This window comes from Monodon monoceros, unplaced genomic scaffold (genome assembly GCF_005190385.1).
Source record: "Monodon monoceros isolate NGI ecotype Baffin Bay Population unplaced genomic scaffold, NGI_Narwhal_1 Super_Scaffold_12, whole genome shotgun sequence".
In the NCBI taxonomy this organism is placed as follows: Eukaryota; Metazoa; Chordata; class Mammalia; order Artiodactyla; family Monodontidae; genus Monodon; species Monodon monoceros.
This window is the reverse complement of record NW_021703768.1, coordinates 30,922,526-30,941,620: the sequence shown is the minus strand read 5'-3', so window position 1 is coordinate 30,941,620 and position 19,095 is coordinate 30,922,526. Positions and strand designations below refer to the sequence as shown.

The following is a 19,095-nucleotide window of genomic DNA, read 5'->3' as shown; positions in this document are numbered from 1 at the left end:
TAGATTAACCTGACTTGTGCAATGATGAGGGCCTGGGCAGTGCTGTGGGAAAGGAGAAGCAACAAGAGACATTCTGAATAGGCAGCGGATGATACTCACCGACTAAGTGGTTGGAAAGGAAGGGGAACGTGAATGGCTGGTTAGCATTGTCAGACTAAGAGCCAGGATATCACCAGGTCTTAACGTCAAACTCTAGAGCACCTTCGGACCACATGTAGCATTTAAGGTGATGCAGGGCCATGTCATATTTAGGATTTAGTTTTTGATAAGGAAGTAGAGCTTGCTGAGGGCTTTAGGCTTAAAAAAACAGATGTAAGAGCCTTTTTACCTAATTATATAGTTAAGACTTAGAGAGTGCATCAGTTTTCTGAAGGAAAGATGGAAAAAGGAGAAAAGCTGAGGACCAACCTGTGAAATGCCACCCATTAGAGAGCAAGGGGAGCCCCCACCTCCAGTGAGGGAAATGGATGAGCAGACTCTGGTAAAGGGATTTTCAAGAAAAAGTGAGTGGCTAACAGTTTCACAAGCCGCCAGAAAGTCAAGAATGAAGACTGAGTTTTTTTTAAGGACTTGAGGACTTTCAGTGTAATGTCAAGCGTAGAAGAAGGCAGGTTGGGGACAAAGACAGGCTCAAGAAGCTGTAAGTATAGAAAACTTAAGAATTCTGACAGTAAAAGGAAATGAGAAAAATGAAGATAGAAATGAAATAAATGAAATGAAGTCAAAGATCATTTCGAGTTGGGGATAAATATAAACTCTTATGTTTAAAGGCAGAAGAAAAGGAAGTACTAGGAAAAGAGAAATTGAGAGTACCAGGTTAAGGCGATGATTCATTCAGGATTGTAATAGCTTCTTAAACTCTAAGGCAAGAGGAAAAAACAAGGAGAAGTGTCAATAAATGTCATAACACATGTCAAGGTGGATAAATAAAAATGTTTTTTCTCTAGTATTCAATGTTTAATTATAAATTAAAAAAGAAACCTAATTAGTATTTTTTTAGAAGTGCAGAATTTAGATGCCCTAATGGGTGTTTTCTTCTCCAAGGTTGGCTTCTTGGAAAGATGTACAGTCATTCCTTTACTTCTAGTGCTCACAAATAGCTCAAATTTACTCTTTTAAAATTGACTTTCACTTCTTAGCAAATTCTTCTGAGTGTTCTTGTCAGTGCCAAGTAATTTAGTCACTGAGAATGGATTTAATTTTTGTTAACAGCCATAAGTTATTCAGAGGTGTTTCTGATGAATTAGGTGATCAGGCTGAGTGCCACTGTTTGGAATTTTTTAAAAAAAGGAATTGTGACTATCAAGGAATGAAGCTGATCCATTGTGTTTAGTAAATTGTGAAGCCTGTCCCAAAGAAAAAGTTCCAAAAATGGTTTGAAAATGAAGTAAGGATAGAATCTTCCTATGTAACTACTTTTAAAAGTAGTTATTTGAATATAACACTTCTCTGCCTTTTGATGAAAGGAATCTGTTTCATTTCTTAGTCAGATCTTTTATATCTCATTAGCCTATATGTACACCATTATCGAAGAACTCACAAATGACCAGACTCTGAGAGCAAAGATAATGTAAAATTCTTGATTTGAGGATTAATAAACAAAACAACGTGTGCTTAAGAAAGCAAAATTGTTTTAATATTAAAAACATGTGAGCATGGATGATATAATAAAGGATATGATGAACATGGGCCATAAACCAAAAAAAAAAAAAAAAAAAGGTGGATGTTCTAAGTCTTAGAGGCAGGGTGGATTTATCTTAGGATAAGAAAATCTTAACAAGGAAGTGTTTTTGACAAGAGATGTCAGGACACTTTTCCCTGTATTAATTCAATTCTCTTTGAGGGTTAAACATACAGAAAATTGAGTAGACCAAGTGTTTTGCTTTAAAGACGTGTTGTTAATATTGGACAAGGTTTAAAAATTATTCTTTGGGGCATATTCTTCCAAGTAAAGGCTCTTGGAGTTAAATTATATATTTTCCCAAAAGTATTCCTTTTAGATCATCAGAAGTTTTTGTTTTTTGTTTTTTTAGTAAATCTCACTCCAGTATTCTAAACTGTGTATGAAGCAAAGAAAGATTGTACCTCCTAAAATGTATTATTCAGAGTACTCTGGATAGAAAAGTAATAATCTTAAAATGTGGGCAATATTCACTACCAAATGGAGGTTTAAAAATATTTCAGTTTCTGTATATATAATTTCTAGATCAGGTTAATAATCGAAAATAGAAAAAATAACTGACCTGAAATTTTTATTAATAGTAATGTTTCTTTTTTTTAAGGTGTGAATAACAGTGATGAATTATTTGAGAGGTAAATATCTTAAGAATTAATTCACAGTTTTACTTAAAGTTAGGTATAAATTATGTGTTCTGGAAATTTTGTTGTTCATATGTATGTAAACTTCTACACTACATATTTTTTGTGGATTAAAGGAATGTAATTCCCATTGGGAATGGGGTGTTTTAAGATAGCAGTCCCCAACCTTTTTGGCACCAGGGACCGGTTTCTTGGAGGACAGTTTTTCCACAGACGTCAGGGCTGGGGGATGAGTATTGTTCAGGTAGTAATGCGAGCAGTGGGAAGCGGCAGATGAAGCTTCTCGCTCACCCACCGTGCTCACCTCCTGCTGTGTGGCCCTGTTCCTAACAGGCCACGGACCGGTAGCGGGGTAGTGGTCCACGGCCCCGGGGTGGGGCCTCCTGTTTTAAGAAACTGAGGATTGTTATATTGTATCCCTTACTGTTCAGCATAGGTAGTTAGAATACAGTAGCTTACATTTGCTACATTTTCTTTTACTACGTATGTATTAAATTTCAATAGGCAGGACAGGTTGTTGTCCTAGTTGTCCCAGTTGTCCCCTAGGCCTTATGTTTGCTCCTTTGAGAGTGCATATGAAGTTATCAATTATTGATGATTAGGCTTTTCCACCGAGGATTACTGGAATTAAAGCAATAGAAGGAAATTAGTTATATGTTTATCATTTTTTGTGTTCATTTATACTCTTGGAGAGCATAGTTTTACATGTTCATTTTTGCTTAATGTAATTAAGTTGTAGATACTGATTTATCTCTCTCACACTGCATTTGGGAATGAAGTGTTTCAGTAGATCCACTCCAGATGAGTGAACTGACTGATATTGCAGACATTATCAATGACCTTATAACAAAAGATGGAGTTTCCAGTGAAGAGCTTGGCTTAACAGAACAACAGGCAAGGAGCATCTCCAGGTAATCACTGAATAATTTATTTTTAACCTGCTTAAAATGTTTATGGTTCAAGAATATTTAAAATTGACCATATTTTATGTAATTTTATTTTTACCTCTTTATTGGCGTATAATTGCTTTACAATGTTGTGTTAGTTTCTGCTTTATAACAAAGTGGATCACCTATATGTATACATATATCCCCATATCCCCTCCCTCTTGAGCTTCCCTCCCACCCTCCCTATCCCACCCCTCTAGGTGGTCACAAAGCATTGAGCTAATCTCCCTGTGCTATGCAGCAGCTTCCCACTAGCTATCTGTTTTATATGTCAGTGCTACTCTCTCACTTCATCCCAGCTTCTCCTTCCCCGACTGTGTCCTCAAGTCCATTCTCTACGTCTGCATCTTTATTCCTGCCCTGCCACTTGGTTCATCAGTACCGCCTTCTTAGATTCCATATATATGCGTTAACATACGGTATTCGTTTTTCTTTTTCTGACTTACTTCACTCTGTATGACAGACTCTAGGTCCATCCACCTCACTACAGATAACTCAGTTTTGTTCCTTTTTATGGCTGAGTAATATTCCATTGTATATATGTGCCACATCTTCTTTATCCATTTATCTGTCGCTGGACACTTAGGTTGCTTCCATGTCCTGGCTATTGTAAATAGAGCTGCAGTGAACGTTGTGGTCCATGACTCTTTTTGAATTATGGTTCTCTCAGGGTATATGCCCAGTAGTGGGACTGCTGGGTCATAGGGTAGTTCTATTTTTAGTTTTTTAAGGAACCTCCATACTGTTCTCCATGGTGGCTGTATGAATTTACATTTCCACTAACAGTGCAGGATGGTTCCCTTTTCTCCACACCTTCTTCAGCATTTATTGTTTTAGATTTTTTGATGATAGCTATTCTGACCGGTGTGAGGTGATACCTCACTGTGGTTTTGATTTGCATTTCTCTAATGATTAGTGATGTTGAGAGCATCTTTTCATGTATTTGTTTGCCATCTGTACATTTTCTTTAGAGAAATGTCTATTTAGGTTCTCCACCCATCTTTGGATTGGGTTGTTTTTTTTAATATTGAGCTACATGAGCTGCTGTATATTTTGGAGATTAATCCTTTGTCAGTTGATTAGTTTGCAAATATTTTCTCCCATTCTGAGGGTTGTCTTTTCATCTTCTTTATGGTTTCCTTTGCTGTGCAAAAGCTTTTAAGCTTCATTAGGTCCCATTTGTTTATTTTTGTTTTTATTTTCATTACTCTAGGAGGTGGGTCAATAAGGATCTTGCTGTGATTTATGTCCTAGAGTGTTCTGCCTATGTTTTCCTCTAAGAGTTTGATAGTGTCTGGCCTTACATTTAGGTCTTTAATCCATTTTGAGTTTATTTTTGTGTATGGTTTTAGGGAGTGTTCTAATTTCATTCTTTTACATGTAGCTGTCCAGTTTTCCCTGTACCACTTATTGAAAAGGCTGTCTTTTCTCCAAGTATATTCTTGCCTCCTTTGTCAAATATAAGGTGACCATATGTGCGTGGGTTTATCTCTGGGCTTTCTATCCTGTTCCATTGATCTGTATTTCCTGTTCCATTGATACTGGCACTGGTATTGTGCCAGTACCATATTGTCTTGATTACCGTAGCTTTGTAGTATAGTCTGAAGTCGGGAGCCTGATTCCTCCAGCTCCATTTTTCTTTCACAAGATTGCTTTGGCTTTCGGGGTCTTTTGTGTTTCTATACAAATTGTAAAATTTCTCGTTCTAGCTCTGTGAAAAATGGCATTGGTAATTTGATAGGGATTGCATTGAACCTATAGATTGCTTTGGGTAGTATAGTCATTTTCACAACATTGATTCTTCCAATCCAGGACCATGGTATATCTCTCCATCTGTTAATGTCATCTTTGATTTCTTTCATCAGTGTCTTATAGTTTTCTGAGTACAGGTCTTTTGTCTCCTTAGGTAGGTTTATTCCTAGGTATTTTATTCTTTTTGTTGCGATGGTAAATGGGATTGTTTCCTTAATTTCTCTTTCTGATCTTTCATTGTTAGTGTATAGGAATGCCAGAGATTTCTGTGCATTAATGTTGTATCCTGCAACCTTACCAAATTCATTGATTAGTTCCAGTAGTTTTCTGGTGCCATCTTTAGGATTTTCTATGTATAGTATCATGTCATCTGCAAACAGTGACAGTTTTACTTCTTCTTTTCCAATTGTATTCCTTTTATTTCTTTTTCTTCTCTGATTGCTGTGGCTAGGACTTCCAATAGTACGTTGAATAAGAGTGGCGAGAGTAGACATCCTTGTCTTGTTCCTGATCTTAGAGGAAATGCTTTCAGTTTTTCACCATTGAGAATGATGTGGGTTTATCGTATATGGCCTGTATTATGTTGAGTTAGGTTCCCCCAGTGCCCACTTTCTGGAAAGTTTTTATCATAAGTGGGTGTTGAATTTTGTCAAAAGCTTTTCCTGCGTCTACTGAGATGATCATATGGTTTTTATTCTTTAATTTGTTAATATGGTGTATCACATTGATTTTTTTGCATATATTGCAGAGTCCTTGCATCCCTGGGATAAATCCCACTTCATCATGGTGTATGATCTTTTTAATCTGTTGCTGGATTCTGTTTGCAGTATTTTGTTGAGGATTTTTTGCGTCTATGTTCCTCAATGATATTGGTCTCTAATTTTCTTTTTTTGTGATATCTTTGTCTGGTTTTGATATCAGGGTGATGGTGGCCCTGTAGAACAAGTTTGGGAGTGTTCCTTCCTCTGCAGTTTTTTGGAAGAGTTTGAGAAGGATAGGTGTTAAAACTCTTTTCTAAATGTTTGATAGAATTTGCCTGTGAAGCCATCTCTTCCTGGACTTTTGTTTGTTGGAAGATTTTTAATTACAGTTTCAATTTCATTACCTGTGATTGGTCTGTTTATGTTTTCTAATTCTTACTGGTTCAGTCTTGGAAAGTTATACCTTTCCAAGAATTTGTCCATTTCTTCCAGGTTGTCCATTCTGTTGGCATACAGTTGCTTGTAGTAGTCCCTTATGATGCTTTGCATTCCTGCAGTGTCAGTTGTAATCTCTCCTTTTTCATTTCTAGTTTTATTGATTTGAGTTCTCTCCCTTTTTTTTCTTGATGAGTCTGGCTAAAGGTTTATAAATTTTGTTTATCTTCTCTAAGAACCAACTTTTAGTTTTATTGATCTTTGCTATTGTTTTCTTTGTTTCTATTTCATTTATTTCTGCTCTGATATTTATGATTTCTTTCCTTCTACTAACTTTGGGTTTTCTTTGTTCTTCTTTTTCTAGTTGCTTTAGGTATAAGGTTAGATTGTTTATTTGAAGTTTTTCTTGTTTTTTGAGGTGAGCTTGAATTGCTGTAAACCTCCCTCTTAGAACTGCTTTTGCTGTAGCCATAGGTTTTGGATCATTGTGTTTTCGTTCTCCTTTGTTTCTAGGTGTTTTTTAATTTTTTTGATTTCTTCAGTGATCTCTTGGTTATTTAGCAGTGCACTGTTTAGCCTCCATGTGTTTTTGTTTTTTACAGTTTGTTTTTCCTGTATTTGATTTCTAATTGATTTCTAATTTTCTGATTTTTTAAGAAATGAATTCAAAGCTTAAAGTAGATTTTTTTCTTTGTAAATATATTTTGTGGTGTGTATGTCATTCCTCCCCCTCCTCCAATATATAGACTGGTTTATGTAACTAATACAGCACATCTGTATCCTTTGAGTTTTCCCAAGGTCTCATCACCCTGAGTACAACATAGATTTAATCCTATTTCTTCTTAGAAGCATTAATGATTTATTTCATAGTACTTTACTCTAAATATGAACCCTTAGAATACATTTTAAATAGCTTTTCCTTGGGACATTAGGTTAAAATGTTTTTCCTTGTAGCCTTTCCTGGGCCCAGAACTCGTTCCTGATAGAATAAAGGCTGCCTCTTCTACTAATGCTTCTTTGGGATACATATGCCTTTTCGCTTATTGATTCATTGGGGGCTGGTTGGGTAGGGTACCCTCTGCCTGGCATGTACGAAGAGTCCAGTCTCTCAGAAGGAAAGCAGGTGTTCAGTATCAGCCACATCGTCTGTATGCATGACCCATCTTCCAGTTAGGATGGTGTCTTCTTCGCATACTTGGTGATGAGTCTGCCCCAAATCTCCGTCTACAACACCTGTTTTTTTGGGCCACTCTTAATACTCTTTGTGTAGAAGCCAAGATGGAATTAGATGTACAAAAGATTTACTGAGAGAAATGCCTGTGAAGGGAATAATCAGAAGTGTGGCGAGGCATCAGATCCCAATGCAGTTCTGACCCCTGCCAGTGAAGGAGAGAGGGTTGGGTAAGCAATCCCAGAGTATAGTGTAGCTCTAAGTGTGTTTCAGCTGGGTCAGTGGTGAGACAGCATGCCAAAATCGCCCATCAGAGGAGTCCAGTCTCTAGATCGGGGCCAGCCACAACATCCCTGCCACACTCGGTTGTTAGCTCGGGTTGGCCCTTGGGAGGTGCGGCCTGGACACAAACGTGAGGCCAGATCCAGAGAAGCATCAGTTTAGAAGTCATCTCTGTAGTATAAGTTTTGGAAGTGATTGAGATAGTCCAGAAATAGGTTATAAGTGAAGAAATCCAAACCAGAACCTTTAAAGACATTAATATCTCATGGTGAGCAGAGAAGAAAGGCACCAGTTTAAGAGGCTGCATCGTGTTTTGAGAGTTAGAGAAAGACCCAGGTAAGAGAGAGTTTAAAGCAGGAAGGAGAAGCCAGTTGTACCAAATTTATAGAGAAGTGCAGTAAGATGAAGACTGAAGAGGCTGTCAGTGACCTGAGATCATTGTCAGTGGATTTCATGGGACAGGTTGTAGCAAATTGATTAGACATCATGAGTGTATGACTCTTCAAGATGGGGCAGAATCTGTCCAAAGAAACAGTATTTAGTTGTGATACTTTTTATCTCCATAACAAATTTAACATCAGGTGATGCCCTGCTTGTTAAATTTCTTAGGATTCAGCATTCCTCTGGTAGACGTCCACAAAGAACTGAGAAGGAGAGAAAAGAGATTCAAGTCTGGATGAAAAGAAAACGAAAAGAAAGAATGGCAGAGTACTTAAATCAGCTAGCAGAAAAGAGAGGGCAAGAATATCATCCTTTCTGCCCCAGGAGCAACCCAGTAAGTCTGCAGTATCAAGGGTAATGGAATTACCACAGAATATGTGTAATTGTTTTCCTGGCAAGTATTCAAGAAAAGGATTAACATAATTTGGATGCATTTTTTTGTTTGATAGAAAAGTCAGCATTTTACTTAAGTCTGGAAAAGTTAAGAAATTACCTTAACAAAATGTAGCAGGGAATTCTACAAACCATGTTCTATTGAACTATCTTAGATTATTTTTTCTCCCTGAGGCTAATTATGGCTCTAGCATTTTATTTTATTTTTTATTAATTAATTAATTAATTAATTTGGCTGCGCCAGGTCTTAGTTGTGGCGTGCGGGCACTTAGTTGCTGCGTGTGGGATAGTGTTCTCTGAGCAGGGATTGAACCCAGGCTCCCTGCGTTGGGAGCACAGAGTCTTAACCACTGGACAGCCAGGGAAGTCCCGTGGCTCTAGCATTTTAACCAAATGAAGAGGTCGAGGGGTTGGGTGACCAGTTGGAGTCACTCCCTTAATTTTCAATGAAAGTCAGTGGCAGTTGAACAACTGTGTGTGTAGTAAAGCTGTTTTAAAAATCAATTTTCTCTCCATAAGTTATCTACAAAAAAATCTATTAAAGTGTGGTCCAGTTATGAACCAACAGAGCAGTGGCACTTCTGTGTGTGTGTTTCAACTGTCCTTTAAACTGTCAACATTTGTTTCCTGAGCCCTAACTATGGACATCACCATGGCCAGGTCAGAAGTGTTTTTCTTCAGAAGGTGAAACAAAGCAGTGTTCCTTTTATGATTACATAACTGTGAAACTCACATTTAGATTACACTTGGATTACAGTTGATCTTTTACTTTGTCAACTGAAATAAAATATAATAGCACTTCATCTTTTTTCAGCATCATGAGGGAACATATTCTGTAAGTGAATTTTCCAGGTTGTCACATTTCAGCACCAAATGGTGCAAAAGTAGGTGAACTATTATTTAAAGAGTGTAATTTACTTACCTGTGTCTGGAGAGAGCATGCTGATGCTAGATGACATTTTGTTGATAGCTCTGGGGACATGGTAATGACCTGCAGGGCTACTCGAAGACCAGAATCTTACAGTGTGTGTGTATATATGTGCTCTTCTACCCCACGGAGGATGAGTTTGCATATCACCCTTCCTGTCAGCCAAGCAGATTCCCCAGATGGTTAGAATTGTATCCAAATTTAGAATAAATGAACTCTGAGGGCATTGGGACTGTTCTGTTCATAGACTTTGTGACATCTCCTTCAGTATCACAGATAATTGTTTATTTTTAGCTTCTGTTTGGGTAAAGGTATGGAACTAGTGAGGGGTTAATGTAATTAAAATTTTCGTTTTCATTTTTATCAGAAATCAATAAGACCTTAAATTTATTGTTGACTACTGTATAGGACCTTGAGAAAGTGAATCCACTTCTGCGCGTACATTTTTATATACACAATTGTATGTGAAAGGACTTACCCTCATTAGTAATTCAACAGTAACTCTTAATGTTCTGGAATAAGACATATATAGCTGATGTTGGCCAGTTTACCCCATGGTGCATACGTTTTGAAGAGTTTACAAGTCACAATGAACCCACTATAGTAGGTTGCTGGTAAACATTTTAAAACATTAAAGTGGTGGTTTTAAATGTCTGACTCATTTCTGCTTTTATCAACCAAGCTCTTGGTGAGATTAATCATAAGACAGAGTACAAAGTGTGGGTGTCTCCATCCTTAAAATGTTCCTATTTTCCATTTTAAATGCAGCTGATAAGGATCTCTCCTTTTGAGAAAATACATTAGTTTAACTACTAAAACAGACTTTGCATTCCATTTATTAAATTGGATTTTATTTTAATTACATGATGCTTTCATTTAACATTTTCATATTTTGTGCTGGGGTAGGAAGCTTCATCAAATATGACAGTGTTTTGTACTGTTTACTAAATAACAAAATTATGTTTTAACTTCCTGTTAAAATATATTAGTGGAATTTTCATGTTTTCCAAGGGTCATAATGGTTTAATTATTTGAACTGAACCGTAATGAACTAACTAGTTATTTCTTGTGCAGTTTTACATGACTTCAAGGGAAATCAGGCTGAGACAAAAGATGAAGCACGAAAAAGACAGGTGATTTTGGTGGTTGCACCCTGATCATTCTCTCTCTTGCTTGCTCACTCAAGGCCGTAGATACTGCCTTAGGGATTCTGGTTTGCATAGTAGTCCCATTTTTGTTGATAAACAGAAAATTATGGGAGCTAACTGCAAGGAAAATAATTAGACTCCAATAGCCTTTTTTGGAATTTGCTTTCAAATATTATTTATTCCATTCAGTTTTTATACCTTATTTCTGCTATTCCCCTCCCTCTCCCAATCCAGATACGTATGTGCATTTTGAAAATACCCCAAAGGCCATAACTACAGGTGCCTTTAATAATACCTCCTAATGGTTTTCAGAAATCTGAAATTTGAATTTGTATTGAAATGCATGGAAGAAAATAAATGCTAGGTGGTCTTTGAACACTATGTTCCCTCTAGAAATATGAACTGAAAGTGACTCTTTTACTAAATGTTGTTTAATTCTTTCTCTAAAGATTGCTGCTCTCTGACCACTATAGTTGTCGAATCTCACAAGCATACAGTCTGATGAATGAACTGTTATCTGAATCAGTACAGCTTCCAGCAACTGCACAGAAACCATTGCCTAACAAACCCAGACCTGCTCAAATTCCCAGAAGGCAACGCTCCCTTTCTCCAAGAGGGTAAGACAAGGTTTGGCACGTCATTTGGCAAGATAATGTCAAGCGTGATAAGTGTGAAGCGCTGTTGTGACTCAAGTTCAGTGGACTTGTTCTGAATTATGATAATAAAGTGAAGGGGAAAATGGTGCCGTAATTATGAGGTCTTCATTAGTTTTAATCACCAAGGAAAAAGACAAAAATGGCATTAAATGTCTAATTAAGACATAACAAAGCACTTCTGTATGCCTAATACAATTTTTATATCCATTCAATCCTGTTTTCTTCTTTTCTGTAGTTTTTGTTAATAATTCCTTCTGTAATTTGCCTCCTAACTGCTCCCCTGTTTCTCTGCTTGGCTCCATTCTTGAAGAAACAGATAGTCATCACCAGCTTACCACTTCTTCCTCTTCTTCCCACCCAGTTATTGCTGATTCAATTGTAGATACTGTTATATGTTTCTTCTTAAATTAATGACCTGCATTAGGTTTGGATATTAGTTCATTAGGCAAGAATTAATTAAACAGATACTAAAGAAAAGTACCCAAGTGTAAAGTTTCTTATATATGGCAAACAAACACAAAATTATATTTGTTAATGACCCATAAGGAGGAAATGAATTGACAGTATAGTGTTGTTAAAAATTACCACCTTTGGCAAAATAATTGATTAGGATTGTAAACATAATCACGTAACTTAAGAGCCTAGAGGAAATGCTACCCGACACAAAGCTAGACATAATCAGATTACTTGTGTGTGTGTAATTTGGGGTGTAATCAAAAGAGCAGAGGGGCTTCCCTGGTGGCGCAGTGGTTGAGAGTCTGCCTGCCGATGCAGGGGACACGGGTTCGTGCCCCGGTCCGGGAGGATCCCACGTGCCGCGGAGCGGCTGGGCCCGTGAGCCATGGCCGCTGAGCCTGCGCGTCCGGAGCCTGTTGCTCTGCAATGGGAGAGGCCACAACAGTGAGGGGCCCACATACCGAAAAGAAAAAAAAAAAAAAGAGCAGAGACTCCCCTTGAATATTTCCTAGAATAATGCATGGTATTTAATATAAATAACTGCCAAATGTATAGAGCATTTGAAATGGATAGAGAGATAAAAACAATTTCTTTGGAAAAAAATGAGTGAAGTTTGAGATATGAGGAGAATTATACACTGAATGTATCACTGAGGTACAAAATGAATGTATTAATCTGAGCTGGAATTTACATCTTTTGAAATATTGTAGTTTATCACTGATAGAAGATTCTAGGAATATAGTAACTGTGTAATTTCTACTTTAGAGAGAATCGACATGATCACAATTTTCCAATACATAGACCTGGAAAAGTCAGATATATGTCCATCAAACCAAGTTATACCCAAAAGGGGAGACTTTTGGGGCAAACTCAAGGCTCACCCTGGCCATGTGGTAAGACTGAAAACTTTTTTTTTTATCTTGCGTAATTTGGACCTATTTTTTCTTGTCTCCAGAGTTGTGTTTTCATTAGTAAAAGTTGTAAATCTTAGTGAAAAGCAGTTCCCATTTCAACAGAATGCAAGGGATTGATAAAGAGCGGTACTGGGATTTTGTTCTATTGCTTTGAAATGAGAAGACCCTAGGAATCTTTTTAAACTAATGGCTTTTTTGTAATAGAATTTGAACAGTCAGTTCTGTGTGATATGACTTATTTGGGAATCTATTTCTTTTGTGTGGCTAAAGATGTAGGCATTTTTACAAATCAAGTTCTGATAGATTTCAGGATGGATATATAATAGAGCAGGAATAGAACAGGAGCAGGTTGAAATAGTATCGTTTTTACCCTTTTTGAATATTCTTTTCCACATTTGAAGATACAGTATTTGTTATTTATTACTAGCCTTCCTTTAGTTCATTTTGCCATATGTGGGTTTTGATTACTAAAGTAAAACATACTTATTTGTTTTAAAATGTATAATCATAGTTAACATGTAGTATACATATGTACAGCTAAGAATGTATAATAATAACTAATGTGCCAGGTTCCATTTAAGCACTTGAATTACAACTCTGTGAGAAAGGTACTATTATGTTCCCATTTTAAACAAGAGAAAGCCAAGGCAGAGAAAGTTGAAATAACTGCCTAAGATCAGATATCTAGGAAGTGGTAGAGTCTAGATTTAAACCCAGTCTGGGTCTAGAGCCTCCACACCTAGAACCTGAGCTTCAGTATGCACGTTAACTGAGAAAATTGAAGTATCCATATATTGCAGTCTTTTTGATGGAACTTTATAGTTTCGTTAACTCTTGCTTTTGATTGATGAATTACAATAAGAAAACACTGTTCTTTTTTAAACTAGAATTTCAAAATAGTAACCATTTAAAATTTTTTTTTAAGTTTTATTTTATACCTGATACATTTACCAAAATTAAATAAAAGAAATATCCAAAATTGGAAAAGATTTTAAACTTGAATCACGGTTTCTTAATGTCAGATGGAAAAGTCTTGGATTATGTGGAAATATGTCTTTTTCTTGGACCTGTCCAATGTCAGGCCTGTATTGTTACCTTGCACTTGGCTGGGCTGAGGCCTTGGCCCTCTTTGGTCCCCTTACCTGTCCTTGCTGAGCTATGCTTGATGAGATGCTCCTGCTGCCCAGAGACTCAGAAGTCCTCAGTGACCCGTACCCCACACAGATAAGTCCAAACCCTCTCCCTGGCCTTTAAGGTGTCCTCCCCTTCTGCCTCCTTAGCCTCCTTTCCGCATATAATCTGGATGATCCATAGCACTTGCAGGCTTGTTTTCCAGACACATGCTGTGTGCTCCCATTCCTGCCTTGAAAATTTCCCTTATACCTTAAATGCCTCCCCTCCGTGTCTTGGAAGACATCCCTAATTTTAATTCTTTAGCTCTTCCAGCCCAGTGTAATGAATTTTAACATCCATATTTTCATTTTTTAACTGGCTGATACTTAACTTGCATGGTAGTTGTGAATATTAGAGACAAATAGTAGCATTGGTAACTAATATAGTTATTTTTTTTGTCCTCTGAACCCTCAGTCATGTGTTTCTGCCCTTCTTGAGGCACTACTGCAACAGGTCTTATGTTGTAGTTACTTATAAACTTGGTTATGTCCCAGGATAGACTAAATGATTTGAGGGTAGCAACACTTTCTACATCTGTGTTACCCCTTCACATTGAACAAATGAAATAATTGAATAACTGGATAAATGGGAAAAAAAGGCTATTTAGCTTTTCTGCTTAAAAATAGCTATTTATAAACTAATTATTGTTCAAGAATATTAATGGGCAGGTATTGTAGTATTTATACTGTGTCATAGAACACCATATGCCTAACTATTACCTGAGCTGACCTGTTACTCAGCTTCCTGGACCTCCAAGGCAAAGGTAGGAGAGGCAGCTTGAGGGACTGTGAACACACTGACCTCCCTGACTGCCTCTGCCACATCCAGAACCCAGCCATTCCCCTGACAACATTCAGTGGCAGTGGGAGAAACCGGGCTCTTCCAGTCAGTGACACAGACAACATGAGCCCGCTGGGGCAAGTTTAGTTGTTGCACAGGTGGGAAGTGAGGATCCATCAAGATTTAAAAATTCCCTGCAGTTCTTCTGTAAAAGAAGTTTTCCTGAAAATTCTTTGAGTTTGACTATATGTTGCTGTCTTTTATTTATTTATTAAATTAAATTTATTTATTTATTTATTTTTGGCTGGTTGGGTCTTCATCGCTGTGCACGGGCTTTCTCTAGTTGCAGCGAACAGGGGCTACTCTTTGTTGTGGTGTGCCGGCTCCTCATTGCGGTGGCTTCTCTTGGTGCAGAGTGCAGGCTCTAGGCGCGCGGACTTCAGTAGTTGTGGCTCTCGGGCTCTAGAGCACAGGCTCAGTAGTTGTGGCGCACGGGCTTAGTTGCTCCGTGGCATGTGGGATCTTCCTGGACCAGGGCTCGAACCCATGTCCCCTGCATTGGCAGGCGGATTCTTAACCACTGTGCCACCAGGGAAGTCCCAACTATCTGTCTTCTATAAAGCAGTATACAGTTTTTGGCTAACTTCTTCAGCCCCGTGCGCAAACTGTTAAATTTAAGAGTTTTCTTTCTTTCTTTTTTTTTTTTTTTTTTTGCTTGTTTTGTGTTTAATTCTGTCAAAAACAATATATAAGGACTATATGATAAGTATCTGAGAGGCATTATAAGCATAAATAATAGGTCTAGCCTTTGAAATCACCCAGGCCTAGGTTCATAGCCCAGCTCTGCCACTCACTTTGTGCTCTCAGATGTTTCTTAAATCCTACCACATAGAGTTGTTGTGGATCATAACATAAAACATTTTGCATAACAAACAGTAAATAGTTGCTACTAATCCTGGAATTTAAGAAACCTTAGTTGATCATTCTCTTCGCATTTTGTCTAGGTATTTACTGGAAATAGGCTTATACACCTGGCTTTTCCAGTTGCCAGGGCACATTTGCCATATGAGAAAGGTCTGTGGTTGTGCTATAAGGATACCAAGTCTCAAAGTAGACTTTCCCTTCCTTCATCTGCACTTTTGTTTTGCTTTCTTGGTTCAAATCAACCACCATTTATTGGGCCCCTACTAAGCAGAAGATTTCTGTCCTCAAAGAACTTACAACATGAAAGGTGCATATGGAAGGCTAAAGAAGTTTGCCTGTCTTTATAGGAACTGCTACTTTTACCATACAGAGGAAAGCTGGTGGAGCCAAAGGGGCAGTAAGAAAGGCTGTGCAGTCTCCAGTTACCGTCCGAAAAGGTATGGGATAAAGGTTAGAAAGTTCTTGAGCTTAATACTAAAAATTTTTAAATCATAAATCACTCTTAGAAATGTCAAATACGGATTTCAGTATGAAGAGTGTGGCTAGGTGGTGGTAATGGGCTTAATAAGCACAGTGCTGAACATAAAAACAAGTACTCAGGAAGGTGCTGTGATCACATAGCCATGGAGCACACAGACCCATAAGTTTGGCCCAATTAGCTCTGCTCTGATGGAGAGAGAGGGAAATTATACATCATTATCTCAGTCCCCAACATCTCCCCGAGCCCACCCCTCAACTGCTGTTACTCTCCACAATTTAAAAAACAGTTTCACATTCATCCTCCTATTAGCTGTCTGTAACAACCCTGGTAGATAGGGCAACTCTTATCCCTATCTTACAGCTGAGGAAGCTGAGGTATAGAGAAGCCAAGTGGCCTGCTCAAATCCCCTTAGAACAATAGAAAGAACAGCTAGCAGTTATAGAGAACTTACTTGATGCCAAGCATTGTATTAACATCTTATGTGCGTGATCTCATTTAATCCAGTGAGGTATCTGTGGAATTAAAGAACTAAATTTAATGGGAATAATGATGAAAACGCTAATTCATATATACCATAAAAATGATGAGATGTGAATTAATCTGTTCCTGTTATGATGCCTCTCTCCACTGCTGTCTCCTTTCTTTGCAGATTCTTTCAGTGTACATCACATCTCTCTTCAGCTGTGTCTAATCTGCTATTTAACTCATTTATCAAGTTTTAATGTCGATGGCTATACCTTCTAGAAATTCTACTTGGTCCTTTCCATACTTTCCCCCACTGTATGCATTAAAACCCAAGCCTCCAGTTACTGGGATTAATTTGAGTCCTAGAAGCATCATCTCCTGTGCTTTTAATTTTATAATCCCAGGCTAGTTTTTTTCTTTCAAAGTTTCTCATTTTAATCTTTTGTTACGATGTTTTCTAATTTAGAATACCCCATAGCTTTTTATTCTTTTCTAAGCAAATATGGAGCAATGTTTATTTTAACAGATAAAATGCCCCAAAATACAATGTTACCCCTAAAAATAGCTGAAATTATATGTACCTTTGTATTGTATTATGAAGCCTCCAGAGACTCAGGGTTTTGTGTTCTTGAAGTGAGTTATGACCTAGCATGAGGCCTTGCCCATAGAAAGGCAAAGAGAAGTATTTCCTTCATTGTTCAGTGTCCAGCGCCTGAGAGTATGACTCCAGGTTTCTAGCTTGGGTATTTGTCTAGACTGTGGCCTAATAATTGGTCCAGGTTGGGCAAGAGGAGGAGCAGGGTTTTTTTCTAGGGGAGATGGAGCTAATGGACTCAGGGTTACTGTTCAGTTTCAGACTCCTCAGGCAAGACTATAGAGTTATTTGGCAATAAAGAAACAGAGGTGGCATTCACTCTCCTACAGAGAAAGATGCTACTTTAGGGGAAGCTGGTGCACTTGCCCGCTAGTTTCCACTCTGGGGTTTCTTCTTGATATATCACTTACCTTTGACCTTAGAAAGCTTTCCCTGGCCATGTTGGGGTAGGAACACCCCACCTGGAGAAGCTTTGCACGTGCTCCGTTTCACAGAATTTTTTCATATTGTATTTTTATCTCAAAATTGGATATCCCAAATAAGTCTAGAGAAATGCACCTTGATCTGAAGCAAAGGAATTTACAAAGCCATCCCTGTGTAAAGCAAGGTGAGAGAAAGCCAGTGATAGCCTCTCGAGGTTTGTAGATACCCCACAGGTAAAAGTTTACCCTGAAATGTAGGCTTATTAACCTTAGTATCAGCCGACTTGGTGATGATCTATCATTCTTTCTAGATGGCAGTAATTATGTTCATTTGACAAAACAAGAGTAGCAAAGATTAGATACCAAATTAATTACAGCGGAGATAGGGGTGGGATCAGTTAATGGTCACAATCTTTGCTAATCTCTTATCATACCTGGAAGACTTGAAGGAACAACTTCAGCACCTCGCCTCCATTGTTTCCATCTACTCTGGAGGGACAGCTTACCCTTGTAGTCACAATACTGCTTAACTACCTGTTGGTTTCTCTTCTTTTTATCCTCAGTCTCAACCTTTTCTGTTTTACCAGCTGTTTTTTTTTTTTAAACACAGTGTGTTCACATGTGCATTCCAATTGTGCATTCATAGATATTTTTTCTTTCACAGTTTTTCAAAAATTGTTCCTTAGTAATATTTACTGAAATAATTATTTTAATATGAAACTTTCAGTCACACCCCAAAATACTCAGTGGTGTCTTTAAATAGCAGAAAAAAAAGTCAGCCCTTTTTCAACTAGAGCACAGTCCTCACATTGGATTCTAAAATGGTGACCACAGGTGCTACAGGATGATGTTAACCTTACTTCTGTTTCAGACCCTTGGGGCTAATCAAAAGAAGAATCCCTAAGCCCTCCTATACTGCCACCCTTCTCCCTGTAATCCAAGAAGCAAGCTATTGGAAAGCTGCTGCCTTGGGGATCCAGATAAATAGACCTGTTTCTCACTTACAGATGTGAAGATTATCCAAAAGAGCCCTCTAAGTACTATTCTTCCCTCTCCCAAAAGAACAGAAAGTTAACATATTAGCTCAGGTTCTGGGCATAGATCATCTCTCTCATCTTGGGCAAATTACATAACCCGCTAAGCCTCACCTTCCTCAAATGCAAAATGGGGATAGTAACTGTTTCCCCACAGGACTTTCATGAAGAGTATTTATTCTGCAGCAGTCTGTTGAGCTCCTGCTACTTACCAGGCACTGTTAGTCAGGAACAATGCAGATGGTAGCACAAAAATAAGATATGGGAGACCTTGAAGGTCTCTTTTAGGAGGTGTCATTGGAGTGAAGATGCTGAATGTTGAAAAGGGGGTTGTCATGTAACAATAAGGAAGAACAGTTCCAGGCGGAGAGAAGAGCAAGTTCAAAGCCCTGCTACAGAGGCAACCTTGATAGATTTCCTGGATTGGATTTTACTCTGCATCCAGTGGGACTCCATTGGAGGGAATTAAGCAGGGAGATAATATAATTTACATTTTAGAACATGTGGGAGAAAAAGAACAGAAGGCAGCGGACAAGCACAGAGATATTCCTTGGACTAGGGTTATAATAATAAAAATGGGGGGAAGTCATTCGATTTGGAATATAGAGCATTTCCCGGAATAGGGCAGAAATTAACAGTTTGACTTTGGACATGTTAATATTGGGATGTTCATTGCAC

General features: G+C 38.0%; 1 protein-coding gene across 12 annotated transcripts in view; it reads left to right on the top strand.

Annotated features, from left to right (window-relative positions):
* CPLANE1 (ciliogenesis and planar polarity effector 1) overlaps positions 1 to 19,095 on the top strand; it is a 127,263-nt gene that overhangs the window by 92,192 nt on the left and 15,976 nt on the right. For 5 of the 12 annotated variants that reach the window (XM_029217385.1, XM_029217381.1, XM_029217386.1 and 2 more), the window contains 7 exons: positions 2,283 to 2,313; positions 3,099 to 3,230; positions 8,217 to 8,382; positions 10,444 to 10,502; positions 10,967 to 11,134; positions 12,395 to 12,522; positions 15,768 to 15,857. In XM_029217385.1, coding sequence (XP_029073218.1) covers positions 2,283 to 2,313; positions 3,099 to 3,230; positions 8,217 to 8,382; positions 10,444 to 10,502; positions 10,967 to 11,134; positions 12,395 to 12,522; positions 15,768 to 15,857 — 774 coding nt within the window. Of the gene's footprint in view, positions 1 to 2,282; positions 2,314 to 3,052; positions 3,231 to 8,216; positions 8,383 to 10,443; positions 10,503 to 10,966; positions 11,135 to 12,394; positions 12,523 to 15,767; positions 15,871 to 19,095 lie in introns of those variants that run through there. The other 7 variants (XR_003792726.1, XR_003792727.1, XM_029217387.1 and 4 more) reach the window with 5 other exon arrangements.